General features: G+C 36.9%; 1 protein-coding gene across 5 annotated transcripts; it reads right to left on the bottom strand.

Annotated features, from left to right (window-relative positions):
- Nucleotides 1-1,644: 1,644 nt before the first annotated feature.
- On the bottom strand, nt 1,645-18,999 carry LOC114350240 (UNC93-like protein). Of its 5 annotated transcripts, none has more exons than XM_028300945.1 (11): nt 18,874-18,999; nt 11,340-11,640; nt 10,834-10,952; nt 10,262-10,424; nt 9,630-9,753; nt 8,466-8,612; nt 4,366-4,432; nt 3,527-3,686; nt 3,080-3,184; nt 2,543-2,705; nt 1,789-2,066 (listed from the first exon to the last, which is right to left on the bottom strand). In XM_028300945.1, the coding sequence occupies exons 2-11, from the start codon at nt 11,457-11,459 to the stop codon at nt 1,789-1,791; spliced, it is 1,446 nt and encodes a 481-aa protein (XP_028156746.1). In that variant the 5' UTR covers nt 11,460-11,640; nt 18,874-18,999. The 5 variants fall into 5 exon arrangements, with proteins under 5 accessions (XP_028156750.1, XP_028156746.1, XP_028156747.1 ...); XM_028300946.1 differs by having other exon boundaries at nt 11,340-11,557; XM_028300947.1 differs by having other exon boundaries at nt 11,340-11,557; nt 18,920-18,985.
- Between the last annotated feature and the right edge of the window lie 1,014 nt (nt 19,000-20,013).

Genomic DNA, 20,013 nt, shown 5'->3' with positions numbered 1-20,013 from the left:
ATTTTTTAACACATGTTAATCATTTATGGTAATTAAGACAGAATAATTAAGATATCTCTATCTTTCCTCTCAATAGGCTTCCAAAATGTTTATTCACAACTTATCTTTTATTTCTTATTCCTAGCAAAAATCATGTGAATTTGACTTTACCTCCAATATGTGTCGTATATGGGTAAGATACTCTAGCATTTTTTAACATAATGCAAATTAAAAGCATTTTCCTTTTAAAAAGTTTATTAAAAATGTATTTACATATCACTAATGTATTTACAATAACTATGTATTAGTCCTTGATTTAGGTAAATAACATAAAATTGGGTACCTACCTACCAATACGCCGTAATTGTTAAATTAAGGGACTCAAAGTACAGTATACAAATAAACGAAAAAATCATACAAAATGTAGCGTCTCTTATCACATAGAGCTGTTATATTGCGTATCAACAACGAAAATGGCACAACACAACAAATATTTAGAATTTGGGAATCAAACATTATTTGCAAGTTTTATATTTGTCTCATGGTCAGTGTTTGACATTTGAATAAAACATCCGATACTTTTACATAGACATAATGCATTAACGAACAAGTTATCTATTATTAACTAATTATTATAACGATATCCTAAATTATGTTAACATCAACAAAATCACAGAATAGTACTTAATCTGGCTGCCATACACACATATTTTTTATTTACATCAATAAACTACTGTAGATTTAGCGCTTACTCAGTCTGTGCCCGAGTTAAGCCGCACGGGAGAGGTGACATTGACATTAATGACGTGACGTGACAGAGCATACAAATCTGAAGCATATCTATAGTTCCAAAATACTGGACTGTCCTGTCGATGACATTGACAGTGGGGCGCCACCGTCAATACCGGATCGCTGGTTCAGATTTTTGCCATATTGGAAACCATATAGTTGAACGATGGTAGCGCCCCCCTGTCATTGAGTTTGGTGGGACAGTTCAGCGTGGGTCATCTATAACAAGCAAGAGTTGGCAGTAAACTTTTTCCAAACTAAACCTCCCCATTTGTGTTCACTCGTATGTGTTATTTTTATGTATTGTATTGTCTTATTTGTGATGTCTCCTTGTTTTAGGTATTTTGCTTAGCATACCTTTGAATTTAAATTTCTCAAATACCTACATTGTGTAAAAGCTGCGCACGTGATATTGGCGGAACAGTGTGCCTTGTGGCGAAAATACACAAGTTCATCGCCATTAATAAAAGAAGAAGAAGAAGAAGTATCGCTGACGTTTGACGTGCCAAAAACACCCTCCCGTGCCGCTTCCATACCTCGGGCACAGACTGAGTTAGGCGCTAGATATAGAACTAAATATCAATGATCCTACATAAAAGGTTCAATTTCTTCTTTGAAGAACGGACCCATAAGTAATCAATACTATTTTAAACTAACGCCCGTATTCACAAACATTACTATGAGTTCTCACAGTGCGCGTGGACGCACAGGGTGACACATGAACCAGTTCATCATCATCATCATCATTTCAGCCATAGGACGTCCACTGCTGAACATAGGCCTCCCCCAATGCTTTCCATGTTGATCAATTGGTAGCGGCCTGCGTCCAGCGCTTCCCTGCTACCTTTACGATGTCGTATGAACCAGTTACCGAGCTCTATTCAACGCTGTGCGTTCGATTTGCTGCTTCACTTAAGAAAGCATCGTTTGTGAATACGGGCGTAAATGTAATTGCTATCAAGGTACTCTGGAGATAGATTAGACATTGCCATAAATTCATAAATTCAGAAAATACATCTATCATTCTACGCTTCTATACGCAGCATTATCCAATCCTTTATCACAGCATAGTTCTCGACTCTTCATATCCAGTTCGTTCTTTCCTCTTCTCTCCCTGTACTCCACTGTGAAGTACATAGAGACCCCCACGATCATCATGGTGAACATGAGGTAGGTCTTCTCGCTGGTCCTCAGGTAGGGAGAGATGACGTAAGCAATGATGTAGCCGACTGATTCCCAGAGCCTGAAATTCGCGAAAGCTGCCTCTTCTCTGCCGGGGAACAGAATGCCGTAGTATGCTGGAAAAATTAAAAACGTAAAAAAACAAATTAGGTAAGATACTTGCTCGTTTCCATGTTAAAATAGAGTTACGAGATTATGAATTTTGGACCAACGAAAATTGCAGGTAAGTCAAAAAGTACCTTTTGATTTTTTGTTTGAAACTATTGTAACCAGTCGGTGTGAACTTTTATGAATAAAACTGGAAATTAGAGGGATCCTTGGGACTCCCGATGAAGAATATCTACGACATCGCGACAGTCCAAAATCTACCTGAACGTCACACGCAAACTATTTTAGTAGATAGGTAGATAAATAATACAATAACACGGTTAAGTGTGAGAGAAATCCAACCCGACACTTTAGTGCCACCTAAAAAAGGGCAGGTTGTTGTGAAAGATATAAAATGGCTATCCTATGTCCCTAATTAACATAACCAGAGAACATCACCTTTATCATCAAGTATGTACCTCAAAAGTTATTTAATTACTCTTACCATTCAGCTGCACGAGCCACACAGAGTCGCAGATACCCCAGAGGATAGCAATGATGTAGAGGATGTGGCTCTGGCCCTCGTGAGGCCTCCACACTAGCATGGTGGTGAAGAGCATCGTGTGAAGAACCGCTGCACAGCACATCAGTGGCACACGACCCGTGATCTAAAAAGTTGGTAGGTTAAATCAACCATTAGCACCAAAGAAAGAAAGAAGCGTTTACTACAATGGACATCATTCGCACAAAGAAAAAGTGTAGGTACCGATAAGCAGTGCCATCTTGTCCCAATAGCGATGCCCATTGCAATAAATGCACACAATAAGTATACTGGTATATGTATAGCGTAGAAACCTCTGGCAACATCTTTCTTTTATTTATGATCTATCTACTTAAATTCATAAACTACGAGTAGATGCAGATTGGGGAACATAGATACATTTAGATGTATGAGTTGGAATCTCTGTAAGCATCAAGCTGCTTATAAATAAATAAATTATGATTCCCACATCCTAAGATTATTCTGGATATATTTAGGTACCTTCGCAATATATCCAGTGACGACACAGCCAATGGCATCAGCCACCCCCATGGTCATCATCACGAAGCCAACTGTCCCAGTTCCGACTGCACACGATATAAACGCCTGGAAAAATCATAACAATGACATAATAGTGTGAGAAATATTGCTATTAACATTAAGTTAAGGTTTCAACGCTCTATAGAGAAGTCGATGAAAGATAGACCGACGATCGATGTGAGTTGGGGGCTTGACCGGTCTATGGAAATCATTGAGGGAGGCGTTTGTCCAGCAGTGGACATCTTTCGCAAATTATGCAAATTATATCGTTGAAATCCATCTGCCAGCGTATGTCAGCGGCGATTCAAGCAAGGCAAGTTTGAGGCACTTGTGACAAAAGGACCTACTATAAAGAATTTGAATTTGATTCGGTATAAAGCGCCTTTCAAAACTTTAGCTTTCACTGACCGCACTGAAGTCAGCGCCAAAGAACGCTTGCTGGTATCCCACGAAGGTGTTGAGGAGCACCAACATGAGCTGGTTAGGCTCAACCAGCAGCTTCAGGGTGACTGCCAGTAACGCCATCCCCGAGAGACCAGATCCAGTCGCCGATCGACCGGTATTGTACCTGAAAGAAACCATTATTATCAAATAAATAGATTTATCAGGTTCTTCTCTATGTTAAAGTGTCATGAAATTTCGAGACTTTGTCTAGTAGGCTGTAGGTATACATAGGTGTTATTAATCTAGGCATAGAAGGTAAGTGTCATGGTATAGGCAGGCCTGTTCATCTCCGCGAGTTTACATCGAAAACAAAACAAGCACGATGGCACCCTACAGGATTACTATTCGACAAGGCCTCACATTGATTACGAGCGAGCATTGACTCACGCACGCGTATTCTTATGTATGATGGAAAATATAAAGAAAATTATGTATTAAATACTGTGCAGTATTTAACTGATTAAATAATAATAAAAACACAGAATGTACTTTTTTAAGTTGCCTGGAGACACTGAGAGGTAAATAAGTGGTTAATATTATTCATGATAATTCATGCATAATCATATTGTATTTCCTCCCACATTTTCTGCAGTTTGGCACCTCATGTCACACATCATTTTACCGAAGTCAGCCCTTTAATATGGCTTCGGCGCAGTACCGAGTACTGACGTTTGTACCAGTAGTACTTAATATTATTCTGTGGTATAGGAAACACTCTACGCATGTCATATGCGGTCAGCTCATTGTATTTCTGACACCAACTAAATACTAAAACCTAAACGATAGAAGAAGAAAACTTTTACCTTTTCATAGAATCAACTCCAATGGCGATGATAATGGCGGCGCCAGCCATGCACGCCAAATAAATACCTGAAATTATGAAAGTTTACGGTATAAAAGTATCTTCATAAACTGCTATTGTTACTGTTGATATTTGCGTGTAAATTCAAGCCAATATGTGTCCTGATTATATACCTACCTTAGTTATTTAATAAAATGTGTACTAAATTCACAATACAGCGTTAAGAGTAATGCTATTAGATCTTTGAGAAATCGAACCAACTTTCGCGTCTCATAATATCTGTACCTATATTTGTATAAGAAAAGTTATTCTACCTAAACTAATTAAGAAATTACTTTCTTGCATCCGCCTCCTCAAGGTTTTTTATGGAAGGAAAAAGGAACCCGCAAAAGGAAATTTAGTCATTATCTCATTTGTAAACACACCTTTAAAGCATCACATAAATAATGTCTAGACAGGTAAAGTGTAATCAAGCAATCCACTTGACATATACATGGTCGATGTATCTGTACTGGGAAGAAAAAATGTTATTAACATAAGTTATTATCTTAATTTAGACTTCGGAACTAATACGACTTTGTCGTCTATCACTTTTCAATTAAATAACCATCAATTGCCCAACATAAGTTAAATTAACAAAACACGCGCTTTTCTGGTGATATTTTGATCATTTTGGCATTATAATTTTCTATATACCAAGTCATTCCTCTTTGGTAAGCAGAAAGCCGAAGAGGCGATTCAGAAGCACCCTTTTGCAGAAGATTCTACATAAATATAAGTTCTTTGAAATCAGATTCAAAATCATCGCATGCATCGCGGAAAATTCACAGTTTTCCAAAATTGTAGCGACCTTGTAGCTGACAATGGCTGTTTTAATTTCAGCTAAGCGGCTTTTTTAATTCAATGGAGGCCTAGTATGTGACTGTGACGTACGTACCTCTTGAAAAGGATTTGTTTTTATAGAGATTTTTTAACCCTCCCATAGAGGAGGGTGGAATTCCCTCACCCTGCGCACTTCCTAGGCGCTATCACTCACTCCTACCTACCACTGACTGGGTACTACTAACTACTAATGCTTTATTGCGTCCCGGTTATATTTAAAGGCCGGGCAAAAAATCTGGACACCGCGGGCTAATATTTTGCACATAAAATACAAGTGTCATCTATTGGTAAAACTATGTAAACTTAAACACAAACATAGCATGTGGTGCCATCTAGTGATAGGACAATGAACAAACTTTACACTAACTCTNTTGTTTAACCCTCCCATAGAGGAGGGTGGAATTCCCTCAACCTGCGCACTTCCTAGGCGCTATCACTCACTCCTACCTACCACTGACTGGGTACTACTAAATACTAGTGAATGAAACACTGTCTTGAGGTCAACTGAATTCAATGCTTTATTGCGTCCCGGTTATATTTAGAGGCCGGGCAAAAAATCTGGACACCGCGGGCTAATATTTTGCACATAAAATACAAGTGTCATCTATTGGTAAAACTATGTAAACTTAAACACAAACAGCATGTGGTGCCATCTAGTGATAGGACAATGAACGAACTTTACACTAACTCTAACATAATCGCCCACCAAGGACGAGCTAAGCTTCGTCCTTCACTACATCGCCCACCATGACAATCGCCCATTATAAACACTTAAAACTCAAGAAAGAAGGCATAATAATTTTGAACGATAACCCTGACATGTTAAACATTTTATATTACTTCAATCAGTCTGCCTTCTAACCTTACTACTATCCTTATATCTAACCTTAGCCCTAAAATTTCTGTTTGTTGACTTTGTACAATTTCCCGATAGAATCCACCCAAACAATGTCTCTTGTGTCTAAACACATCTACTCCCAATAGCAAATCGATACCATTTGACGTGTGATAGCCAGGATCTGCCAACGGCAAATTCATACTCTCAGCCCATTGCACAGGTTTTATCTTATGGGATGGTAATAGAGAAGTTATTGACTTTAAAACATAAGCTCTCACCCCTAAATTCTCCCCTGGATGAATCTTTGAACTAATCTCCAAGTCAACAAAAGCCTCGGATACTAAACTATCCCCACCTATTCCTGACAAGCGCTCTTTGATTGGAGTCTTTTTCAACCCAAGTCTTCGTACTGTTTCTTCAGTTACGAAAGACGACTCCGAGGCCTGATCAAGTAATGCTCTAATCTCTATGCTATCCTTCTTGGTCGACATAGCTTTAACTACCGCAGTCGGCAGTAAAACTTGATTATTATTTCCTGTCGACAAACAAGACCCAGAACTTTTAACTTCCTCCCTTGCATTTCTATTTCCTACACCTCTATGGACATTACCTCGAGGGTGCAACAGATAATGATGTCTGCGTTTGCAGATTCGGCATTTAGTTACATATTTACAGAATTTGGCAGAATGATTGTGTCCTAAACAATTAAAACATACATTGTTATTTAAAACAAATTCCCGACGAGACTCCACCGCCTCCCTTGCAAATTCTTTGCAAAACCTAAGTTTATGCCCTCCTTCCGTACAAAACGGACATTGCACATTTTTTACAATATGCATAGACTTAGTAGTTCTATTATGTACATTATTTACATTTACCGAAGTGGATTTTGAATCTAGAAACTCCAATGCCCTGTAACGATTCGTTAGAAAATCTTTAAAATGATCATAAGTCGGCAGTTCATCTGATGTATTAGTTTCCGAAATCATGAACTCCCACTGACGTCTAGATTCAGTATCCAACTTCGATGTCAAAACATGAACAAGAACTACATCCCAACTATCTACATTTACATCAAGATTCATCAAAGTAGCCAAGCAATAATTAGTTGTGTCAATTAATTCCTTCAGCGCATGTGCTGACTCCTTTACAATATTTTTCTGACTAAAAAACCGATTTAATGTTTGCTGGCAAATGAATTTCTTATTGTTATAACGTTCCTCTAACAATTGCCAACACCTATCATAATTACATTCCGCTATAGATATAGTTCCAAAATACTGGACTGTCCTGTCGATGACATTGACAGTGGGGCGCCACCGTCAATACCGGATCGCTGGTTCAGATTTTTGCCATATTGGAATCCATATAGTTGAACGATGGTAGCGCCCCCCTGTCATTGAGTTTGGTGGGACAGTTCAGCGTGGGTCATCTATATGTGCTTCACAAGTTGTTCTGCTTCTCCTGTAAGGTAGCTCTTTAGATAATGGAACTTCTGTACCTTTGTCAAATCCTCATTGCAATGCACCAAAGAACTAAATAAATCGCAAAATGTGGGCCATTCCGAATATTTCCCCGAAAATGATGGAATAATAATTTTGGGCAATTCAAGTTGACTACTTTTCCCCAGAACAACTTGCGGAGTACTATCTGAATCGATGTTGGAAGTTAACTTCAACAAACAGGTTTTGAGATCTGGGGGCACGGCAGTGCCCCCACCAAGTCGAGCAAAAAAGCGGCACGGCCGTACCATCCTTTTCTCGAANACTACTATCCTTATATCTAACTTTAGCCCTAAAATTTCTGTTTGTTGACTTTGTACAATTTCCCGATAAAATCCACCCAAACAATGTCTCTTGTGCAACAGGGGTACCGCTTGGACCTTTCCTAACTCCCTCTAGCAAGACTTGACTAAACATATCTACTCCCAATAACAAATCGACACGATTTGGCGTGTGATAGCCAGGATCTGCCAATGGCAAATTCATATTTTCAGCCCATTGCACAGGTTCTATTTTATGGGATGGTAATAAAGAGGTTATTGACTTTAAAACATAAGCTCTCACCCCTAAATTCTCCCCTGGATGGATCCTTGAACTAATCTCCAAGTCAACAAAAGCCTCGGATACTAAACTATCCCCACCTATTCCTGACAAGCGCTCTTTAATTGGAGTCTTTTTCAACCCAAGTCTTCGTACTGTTTCTTCAGTTACGAAAGACGACTCCGAGGCCTGATCAAGTAATGCTCTAATCTCTAGAGATTTTTCAATCAAGCACGTCTTTTTGGGAGGAGTTCTAGACCATATTGTGTTTTTTGCCGGCTGCTACAACCCACATAATTAAAAACTAAAATAGCTTTAATCTACCTACAAAGTACTGACCGATCATCAGCTGCATCCTCTCAGGCGGTTGAGGACGCAGGGCCTCTCCAGCATCAGCTGCCGGGAGGAAGTTGGCGCCACATAGCTCCGGAATCATGCTCGCATTCACCGCAGTCACTGCTGCTTCGTTGTCACCAGCTGTCAGTACTGGAGACATAGGATAAGTCGTACTCGTACAATAAGAACAATACTTGGCATGTATATTACTAAACTAAGGTATATTTTGAAAAAAAAAACAAAAGATAGTACGTATTGCTATAGGATGCAGAGACCAGCTCTATCTGTATTTATGGAGTATCTAGGTGGAAAGGCAGGCACAAAAGATTATTGCACAAAATATAATGGCTGGTACGTTTCCTAATAAGCACCTTTGAATCATCATTTCAGCCGTCTGTCCGCTCCTGAAAACCTTCCCCCCCCCCCGCCCCGCACGGTGTAGTGCTAGCGTACGGAGCTCTCGGGAGTTTTTGCTTATAAAAATAGATAAATCGCTTATAAGTGTTTGTGAGTGTAATAATCGGTTTGTATGTGACACGAACTACGGAAACTGTAAGTTATTCTGTCTATTTATCGCCTCGTTTGTATTTTNGCCCATCATATCTTGTGGGAGTGTGATCTTTGGAAACATGAACGTGATATAATGCTTAATTCAATACAACATACATCTGTTTCCGCAATTTATTACACCGATCTTGTCGCGACAAGGAAAAATTTCCGTGCTTTTAAGCGATTTTGTGAAAAATATTATTGGCAGGTAGTTGCTAATTGCTCATAAGATAGGCCCCCTTAATTTAATTTATTGTCCGTGGTGCATAATCTTTTTCTTAAAGGTTTTAAACCTTTGTTTGTCACCTGTCATCCGCTTTGCAATGGAGGGAAGTCGAACCTTAATTTCGAACTCCTCCTATGTTCTTCTGATTAATTTCGTTGCGGGTCCAATGACAGTTTAACTTTCCCCCGGGACAAACTTGACCTTCATTGGTTGGGTTTTTGTGGCGGTCAAGCTGTAGATCCTGGCTACACAGGAGTTGCAGTGGTGGGAACGAGAGGTGGGAATAGTCCCGTTCCTGAAAACTTAACCCCCCCAAGGAGCGGAAAAATAAACGCCTGTGTACTGTACCTTAATAATACAAAATAGTCGATGTCTTACAAAATATTTCTTACCTAAAGAAGAAATGAGGTTACCCCACACTTGATTCATTTGGAATATCATAAAGAATAATCCAAAAAACCGGGTCAACAACACATCGGCGGATATATTTGAAATTTTGCTTTGGGCTTCGGAAACCTGAAAATTATATGAATGTGAGAAAATTATCGATTGTATTATTTTCATAGGCTCTTAAATAACTAGGCGTGATCTTGGAAACTTAGTATATTATTAAACTAGAAAAGTATGAAATACATAGTAATTTTAATGGAAAGCAATTACAACATAATTACGAAATACTTTTTATTTTATAACTTGTCACACACGCGATGTCTACATTGTATCTTACTTACATATCGATAAATTATGATTGGTTATAATATTGGCAACATGGTATTGCCTTAGATACGTGTCACTTATGCACACATTTACTGCTAAGGTTGCTAAGGTAACCCTTAAAGGTCACACGATTCCATCGGCTAGTACTTACACTGCTAAAATTATTGTATCTTAAGTACTACACTAGTTTGTTACCACAAGTCTATGTTCAAGCCGACTGATTTGCCAAAGTAACGCCCCAGTACATTATACTTTCGAACCTAACCATCTTGATGATTTAAGATTTCCTTTCCACTTCGGTACTCACCACTGACAAATAGGTGCACTTGGCACACCAAAGCGGTCCTCCTCCGAAGCCCACCATCAGACCTGCTGGGATCAGGGTCCAGAACCGAGGGTACAGCTGGGCAGCAATATACGGCATATACGCGATGAACGATAGAGAGATCGCCCATTTTGTGCCCACCCATCTAAAATGGCAAACATTTTAATTAGAGTAACGACTAGCAAGACTTGAAAAAACTGTGAGAAAGTTTGTATAATGTATTAAAGTAGGTATAAAATAATTCCGCTGTTTATGGCGTCCAATAATAACGCTATGGTTTCCGCAGAATACCATGTACGTACCATAAAGCATGACACCTGCTGAGTGGAGGCCTTATAACTTACACATACCATATACTCGTATGTACATAATACAATAATAATTTCAGAATGAATACAAATACGCGTTATCAGCGTCATCGGTGATGCATAACTAAACATGCAACGTCAATTAGGAGTTACTTTACGGTTATAAGCAGAGAGGTCAAAGGCTTTAGAGGTACATACATTTAGGCAATAGTGATCTAAACTAATACTGACATTAAAAACACTTACTTTATGACTAGAACTGGCAAAAATATGTTAGAAAAGATGAGGCCAGCGTAAACAGCAGCGAGAGACGCAGTACCAAGACCGGCTTCCGCGTTGATCGAACTTTGGAGGTTTGCCGCACCCTGTATAAAAAGTGAAACAGTCAGTTAATGTTCAAGATGCCTTATAGATACTATAATGGAAGTGGGATGAACATGCAGACGTCATGAGCGCCTGTTGAAAGTGGTCACTACAATGTCTCATTTTCTAGATTTCCTTTATTTACTTTAGCGATCTGCTTCACTGGAATCTTTTATCGTGCGATCAATTACGCCAAATTAATGCCAAAAGTATTAATTTTCTGAGATATTTCTGAGGCATTGCAATTACAAGACGTATGTGTTTTTTTGAACTGGAGACTGTCCTGACTTCAGTTCGTGTAAGTCGTTCAGCCAGTGGTAACTTCAACGACTTAATAACTCTAAATGGCAAATGGATGGGGTATCCTGAGGTCATTTCAATAAACTTACGCTATATGCTGTGAACTGGACCATGAAAGCGATGCTGATGACCACCACATTCTTGAGGATTCTCCACCTCTCATTCGGCTTGAAGTCGCCTTCCACCGGGTTTTCCACTTTCACTGTCATTTTCACTGTTTATCTAGTATCACTTCACAAAAGATGCTCGAAGAAAGAGTTAATTTGGGAATGGTGTAAGCATCAAATTATTTTTCTGTTTTGGCTTCCTAAAGTAAATCAGCATTCATTGTAAGTAGTTCATTTAATTCCTCTCAGAAATGCTACTCAAGCTTTGCATAAATAGAGTAAACTGCAAGAAATTAATATTTACTTCACAGTAATAATAAATGACTCTACCATAGGTCATAAATACTGGTTCGTCTTACACGTTTGACTCCATTCAAATGACTGAGTAGCTTAGACGCAGGATATTATTTATATCGCGTCTCTACTGAAAAACTAATAAGTAACATAATTTTTCGCGTATCATGAACAAGTAGATTCTTAGGAACTCGAAGTTACTATCTACAAACAAATCTAATTGTTTCCATGAATCATAAATTGAAAAAGTGTATGGAAAACCCATTCAAAGCTTTGTAATCAAAGAATAACTTCTCATCCTGATTAACTCATTAGATTGATAGAGATAACACGACGCTCTACGGACCCACAACAAATACCCACTTCCTTGTAAAAATACCGGTGTTTTTATTAAATTAGACGGTAAACTTTAATTAACTGTAATAATACAGACATAATAGAATGCTAATTGTTTCAGGAAAATGTGAAAACTCATAAAAGCGCCTTAACTTTTGTTTAAATTGTTTTATAAGTAGTACCTAACTTGAAATGTTACGTTTTTTTTTAAATATATTTAAAACGAATTTTTAATGTAATCCAACAAGACTCCATTATGAAAGAATATAAATAAAATTATACGTTACATTTACATATTTTAGCTAGAAAATAACCGTCACAAAGTTTAGAACGAATTTTATTAAATACACTCGATTTCTTATTCTTGCAAACCTATTGTTAAATATCGAATGAAGTATTCAAATAAAATATATCAAATCAAATCAAAAATACAAAGAGTATCGCACAAGGAACTCAAAATACAAAATGTATGGTTGTTTCTGTTGATTATAAATATTACAAGCGCACAAAACACCATCATGATAACATCAAAAACATGGAACAATTAAATGTTACTTCAGTAGATCATGAAATCAGATTTTTTTGCGCTGGCCCATTCATAAGAAGGTTATGGTAGGCACCTCAGGTAGGCACCTTTTATGTGAACCGTCAAATCATTTTTATCTTCCTACATCGCCGAAATCAATTTGACCTTTGAATAATAACAATTGTGATGATTATTACAAAGTTTTCGATTACGATCAGACTTAAAGTTTATGAATTAATTTACCAACGGCCTGTTTTGATTTTAAGTCTTCAATACTAAAATATTGGCTTTAGTTAGGCATGATATGCTTTACTATACTCGTATATAAAATGCATACCTAATTAAAGTTCAGTTTAGAAACGCCTCTACATGTCATGTATACCTTAGTGCTCATGAGCAAGAGACTCTCCCTCCTCATAAAGTCGTAAAAGTTATTTGTCTTCTGCAAATAGGCTTTTGAAAAGCTCTTTTACACGTCCCAGTATTAATTTAACCCTACTACTGGTTTATTGACCAAAAATGGGCCAGTGCAGAGGTTGAATTGAAGTAGGTTCGATTGCTAGAAGACACAATCAACGAACATAATAAAATTAAAAAAGGTAGGTAGTTCGACTCTACCCATGCTAATTCTATGAACTTTTCTTCAGAGGTACAATTTATGCAACTCTCGTTCTACATTAAAGGGCATTGCGTAATCAAGCAAACATTTATTGAACGATTGGTAGAGAAATGCAGTATGCTAATAAATAATTGCCGTGCTATCATACGAGACGTATGTATGAACACCTTGAGTAAGGCCGACCCAACAGCTAAGTGTGGCTTAAGGTAGCCTTATCCATAGCAAATAGGTTTGCAGTGATTACTGAACTAATACCTTTCTATTGCTTTGCTTGAATTAAACACTTATTAGTTCAGAGACCAACAGCGGAACGTTTTATTTGATCATTCAATGCAAATACTGCTATTAAAAACCATTTATACGAAAACATCTTTTGTTGATTTCTCTGTCTGATGATTTGACCTAAGTGCTCACTAGAAACAAACTCCCAAGCGACTCCTGAACAAAAATTATTTCCTTATTATTCAAGTTATAATAATTATGATGAGTTTTGAATGCCTTATTTGAGAAATCATTGATTCCACCATTCTGTAATCCTACCTCAATTTGTAAATCTTTTTAAAACAAAATTACCAAAATTGGTCAAAATTGGTAACAGAAAGACAGAATTAGTTAAAGTATTTTTTAACAGTTTACCAGAAATGCAAGTCGCAAGTTTTGCATACCTATAGGTAGGTAGCTGACAATAGTGACGATACTTTTGTAAAACTTCTAAAACATTTTCGTAACAATAAAGACTGGTGCATAAAAACGGAAAGAACAAAAAACTTATTTCAAATAACTAACGTCATCATCATCATCATCATCATCATTTCAGCCACAGGACGTCCACTGCTGAACATAGGCCTCCCCCAATGACTTCCACATCGCACGGTTGGTAGCGGCCTGCATCCAGCGCCTTCCCGCTACCTTTATCAGGTCATCGGTCCACCTTGTGGGTGGACGTCCCACGCTGCGTTTTCCGGTACGTGGCCTCCTACTAACGTCAAAAGTCTGGCAAACTATTTACAAAAACACCGGTTAGTTATGGTTATGGTTAAAGTTAAGATGATGCAACGTAGCCTTTAAAGTACTATTTAAAAGCATCGCATGCAGTAGAATTAACTTGATTTAAGTTAAATATAACTTAGACCTATCGCAACAAATAATTTTGCAATTGAAATAACAGATCATAAATATGATGTAAGCTAATAAATAAGATTATAATTGTGCTATGCATTATTCAAGACAAGAGCTAAGCATGATGTGGTACGTTGAACTACTTTTACAATGATATGTAAGGACTTTTACACTTTTAGGTCAAGGGAATCTTTTAATGGGGGAAAGATCACTAAGTACGAAGAATTAAATAAAAAAAATCCATTAAGGCCTATTCAGACCTAAGCGGTATTCGCTACCGTCTGCGGCAGAGAAAACCCAGTGGGTTACCTCACTCTAGCCGCGGTACTTGATACTAAATACCTAAGCGAAACCCGCGTGGTATGTAAGTACCTCTACCCACAGCGGCAGCGAATATCGCTCAGGTTTGAATAGGCCTTAAATCAGGTATGTACTTATACCTCATTAATTTAAGCCTAAATGAACAAAAAGTTCTTTCGCTGCAGAACATTCTGCATAATTAAAATTTTCTTAGCGATCTAATCGCTTCTCAAACAAAATTTTCCGCCTTAGGCAGTTCGACTTTGTCAAGTTGTTTATTTAAAAATTCTGGATAATACCGTTACCGTATTTAAATAGGTATACAGTATATTATAAGAGTCACAACGAATACCAATTACAACAAATGAATCGGACGATTTGTCCTTTTTGTTTTAGAAAAGTCTTTCAAAAACGCTTAAAATAATTTACATTTTGCGGTATGTGGATGTAAAGTTTTAAATGACGTACTTAATTTCATAGCCGTTGGCTAACATTGTCTTTTAAGACAAAGGATGAGATTTCAATGGAGGCTTTTGAGTAGTACTAGTACCTACTGTACCAAAACCACAGAATACCTACATAATAGTAGCAACAAAACTGCTAAGCCTAGACCACATTGTGTACCATATTGCAGTAAAATAGTAACATAATAATATTTAAAAACATTTTTTACGTAAAAAAAATTCCATGACGCAAGTTTGTTCACTGCAGAAGATTTTTCTTTCATAAAAGTCTTGCATACATTAACCAAGACATTTTTTACTCTAATTTTTATTAGCTACAAAAAATACACATTCATAATGACTTTAGAATTAAAAACTAGAGCTAATACACGAGGTTGTTTACAGCTGTACAAACGTACTCTTAATCGTAATCTGTTTATGATAGAGGTAGATACACAATACACTAACACTAGGTGATTTAAATTAAAATCTTCTTGATGTTTTATTTCTATTATTGTATTAGATGACTGGCTCCTTAGCTGAAAATGCAAAGTGAAAACAATTTATTGTTGTTCGTGTGTTTTATACACTTTTCGTTGCTAGTGCAAAACTCTACATCGACTATTTCCAATAATACCAATTCTAACTATCGAGTCAGCTAGATCTAATAGTTATTATTCAATACTCTTATCTTCTTCATACCAATCGATGCTCTCTATCACCGTATGAACTTTGGTCTTTAAAATTCAGTTCATTATACTTGCATAAAAAATTAAGACCATTAATCACGATGTTTTGCTAATCAGTTTAAGTATTTAAGCAAAAAATGTATAGTTGCCAGATTTGTATTAATAAATGCATCAAACTATTAAAATAAATAAAGCTAGAGTTACATTCGTGTGACTTGTTGCATCTAAAATATTGTTTTGTTTTGTATTGATTGAACTCAATTAGAAACACATTTAAAATTCAAATAAGTATTTATGAAAATCATGGAAAAAATCTGTAAACTTTAAATAAATTCAGGTTGGTATTTTCTTTTTTATGGGACAGGAGGCAAACGAACAGAAATAATTAAGTAATTTTCAGGTATTAATAGAGGTATAGGCAGGGCACATAGAACGCAGAACTGACGGCCGATGGGGCAGAAAGGTTCTGGAATGGAGGCCGCGTACCGGAAAACGCAGCGTGGGACGTCCACCTACAAGGTGGACCGACGACATCGTAAAGGTAGCAGGGAAGCGCTGGACGCAGGCCGCTACCAATCGATCAACATGGAAAGCATTGGGGGAGGCCTATGTTCAGCAGTGGACGTCCTGTGGCTGAAATGATGATGATGATGATGATGATGATGATGATGATGATGATGATGATGATTAATAGAGGTCGCATCCTTTTAGGACACTTGTAATGTGACATTTTAAAGAGTATACTCGTGTACAGTGAATCAATAACAGACTAATAAGATGTTTAAACGTATGTAACCAATAGATGTCGCTTTAGCTAGCTAGCTAACGATGTAACCAATGGTATGCCTCTAGCTTTAGATAATATAAATTTTAAGACAACATTAGAAGCTTGCTCTTGACAAGCCGGAAGCAGGTGAACCTTGGTTGAAAATTGAAGCGTTACAAGATTAATTAGTAAAAAAGCGATGATGGTTTATTTTACCCGATTATAAAAAAGGATGTTTCCTTTTAACATCTTAGACTGGTTTGCACCATCTTACTTTAACTTTAACAGACGCCAAAAAGTCTGTCAAATCCAGACAAAAACCACCGGTCGTTATATTTAGGTACGGTCAAAGTTATGTGATTCAACTCGGCCTTAATCAAAAGCCTCATTTTTTTTAAATACCTACTATGAAGCTGTCGGAAAATATGTTGTAGCGTTATGTATTTTCTATGCAATATTCGTAATCTACTATATAAAAATAAGTCGGGTTTTCCTCCCTGACGCTATAACTCCAGAACGCACGAACCGATTTCCACGGTTTTGCATTCGTTGGAAAGGTCTCGGGCTCCGTGAGGTTTATAGCAAAGAAAATTCAGGAAAAGGGGGTAAAACGGGATCCACGCGTACGAAGTCGCGGGCGGCCGCTAGTTTGTTATAATAATTTATTTATTATAGCGATAGCGAAGTTGGATCTAGGACTGTTGTCACTTTGAAGTTATGGCCAATGGAAATATTTTAAACACCTATAGCGACCATAAAATTTGAAGTCATTACTATTACTATTTAATTAGTTAAGTAGGAAACACTATTTGTAAAGCAGTAAAAACATTTAACGAATAAGTATCTAGTGAATTTTCGTTTTCTATTTGACCCCACTGTTATAAAAATATCGATTACGTTGAATAAAATTATCTAGTTTGCGTCACGCAGGCTTTTATTAAATAACAAAATGTTATAATTTATCAAAGGCGAACCGGAATCTTGCCTTTACAAATGGCATTATTAAGTCACCCGTGAAAGACTGCGTTATTTATTTAATACATAATACAATAAAACAGGTTGCTCAAAGTTCGAGTTATCGGCAAAATTAATAGGTTAATAGACCCCGCTGAATACCAGTTGGTATCTTCTAAAATAGTCTAGAATTTTTTAGAAAACAAAACAAGTGCGAAAACCGCTACTTCGCGGAATCGAGGTTCGATTTTCGGCCTGTAGCCCTGTAAACGATGTTCCTGAAATCTAAGTATTCGCTAATCACATTAGATTTACAACAGCTACTCTTTTTTATGTCAATAATTATAGAATAACACGAAGTGAATATAAAAAGGTTATACTGTTATTGTAACATTGTAAGTTGTCGAGCAAAGATAAAGACTCTACCTAGTAGAGAAGATTCATGAAACACGCATACAATTTTCACGCATATTAATAAACCAAATTTAAAAAAATCGAAAATAAAAAAATACGTAAATGAAGCGTTATGTACCTAATGAATATTGTAATTGTAATTTAAATGATAAAGTCTTTATAAAAAGGCAGTTTCATGCCGGCATTCAATGGTTGAAATATACAGATCGAAAAAACTAATAAAATATTGCTGACAACAGGAGGGTGTTAAATATTTGCTTTCAATTCGATAGATAGAATAGATACAATACTTCGAAGGCATATTACGAGGTAACTAATTAGCTAAATACTTGTAGCGGTTTGGAAAATGAGTCAGAGAAATACAATCGACAGCGAAAATAACCGAAGAGTTGTCTAACAATGGATTATGTTTTGATTAGCTTAGCCAGCTTAGTTGTTTGAACAAGAATCAGTCCGTATAATCAATGGTACCTATGATTTTTACACGAATAGGTCTCACTCTTCATAGTTTACTTTTTTTGTAACACAGTTTATTTTACTGTGTTACAGTGTTTCTTAACACACGCACTCGGCACATGAACACGGTGCAATAAAGTCTAAGAATACAGAAACTCGTAAGTATTTAAGCTGATAACACTGCTTAAAACACATAAACCATTAAAAATTATGGTTTCTGTATTTGAGTCAAGGCATTGCTATTTTTTGTTAATTTTAACGTGGCTTAGTAACTTACACATTACCTAGTACCACTAGTACCTATTAGTCTTAGATCTAATTCAGTTTTTTTATTTATTTTCTAATTTGAGGAGTCCCAAGATGCCAAACCAAAACGTTGTAGGTGCCAGAGGGCAGAGGGTGAGATTTTCAGACGACAAAATCTTTGGCTTATAATTTTCCATTGAAAATGTTTTTAGTTCCTAAAAATGTCACTTTGTCGCTTCTAACGATTTGTTTTGGCATCCCTCTTTTAATTTTGTTTTATTTAATTTTATCGACCTATATTTTCCGAAACCTATGACTTTTAATTTCACTTTTTAATTTAATTAAGTAACTTACAACAAAAGCCGAATTTGTTAAAATAACGGTAACTAATTGATTTTACCCGCGCGCGGACCGTTTCGCGCATGCGTCTATACTATGCGCGCACGCAGCGTCTGAACTCGTCTGATCGACTGAGCGTTCGTCTCACGTTTTCTTAGCGCGGATTATCTTAAGCAGTGACCATTGAGGCGACTCGAAACATCCTGTAATCAAACGTCGCTCTGGAACAGTCATCTGCAAAAATATTTGTCAGTTTTTCCATACAATGAAGATATTTTTGTTACTAGCTTATGCTTATGCTCTGACTCTGACTCCGGTTGTTAACCCTTAACCGGACTAGCAATTTAAAATTTTCAGATTTTGGATCTTTTTAACGTGGCTATAAAATTCAAATTACCTACCGAAAATAGCTACTGTTTCTCAAGTTTCCTATCAAGTAAAGAGATCCAACAACAAATTGGTTTTAATAAAACAATCTCTACTAGACCCTCGGAATTCAGTAGGTAGTGTAAAATAAACGAAATCTAGAGCAAAATTCTAGTTGACTGTACAGTTTAGCCGCCAGTGTCCCATCACACGTGCTGAGCGTGTAACAATAAGATAGACATTGTTTACAAAGGGTTACATTACTTTAATCTATGGGTACTTCTCACAAATGTTTTAATTTAGTACGTTGGTATACTTTTAATAACTATTTACAACTCCTGTCTCCGTGAAAAAAACATTTATTTTGGTTTAAATACTGTCATTATTTTGAAGCTAAGACTAACATTAACACTAAAAGGATCACCATAGTGAGATTCCATCTACAAACCAGTACCTCTAGCATGAACAACTTTCGTCTTCGAATCGTTTGCGTATTCGACAAAATTCGATTCTCAACCTTTGAATTAAACGATAATGTGACAATTTTGATTCTCAAAATAGGTTTCGTGCAATCATTTCTCATACTAAGTTCACTTTGCGACACGATCATCAGGGCGCTGTTGTAGTTTTCGTACTAAATCTTTTGATGGTGATTCGAATACGCAAACGATTCGAACTCGAAAGTTGTTCGTGCTAGCCGTACTGTTACCTATTTAAATTATTATTGCGACTAAATAAATTATTTTAAAAAAACTGTTTGGTCTAACAAAAACATATATACCTACCTAC

This window comes from Ostrinia furnacalis, unplaced genomic scaffold, assembly GCF_004193835.3.
Source record: "Ostrinia furnacalis isolate ACB-3 unplaced genomic scaffold, ASM419383v2 OfSCF0831, whole genome shotgun sequence".
NCBI lineage: Eukaryota > Metazoa > Arthropoda > Insecta > Lepidoptera > Crambidae > Ostrinia > Ostrinia furnacalis.
The sequence above is the reverse complement of the archived record's forward strand: the minus strand, read 5'-3'. Positions and strand labels throughout refer to the sequence as shown.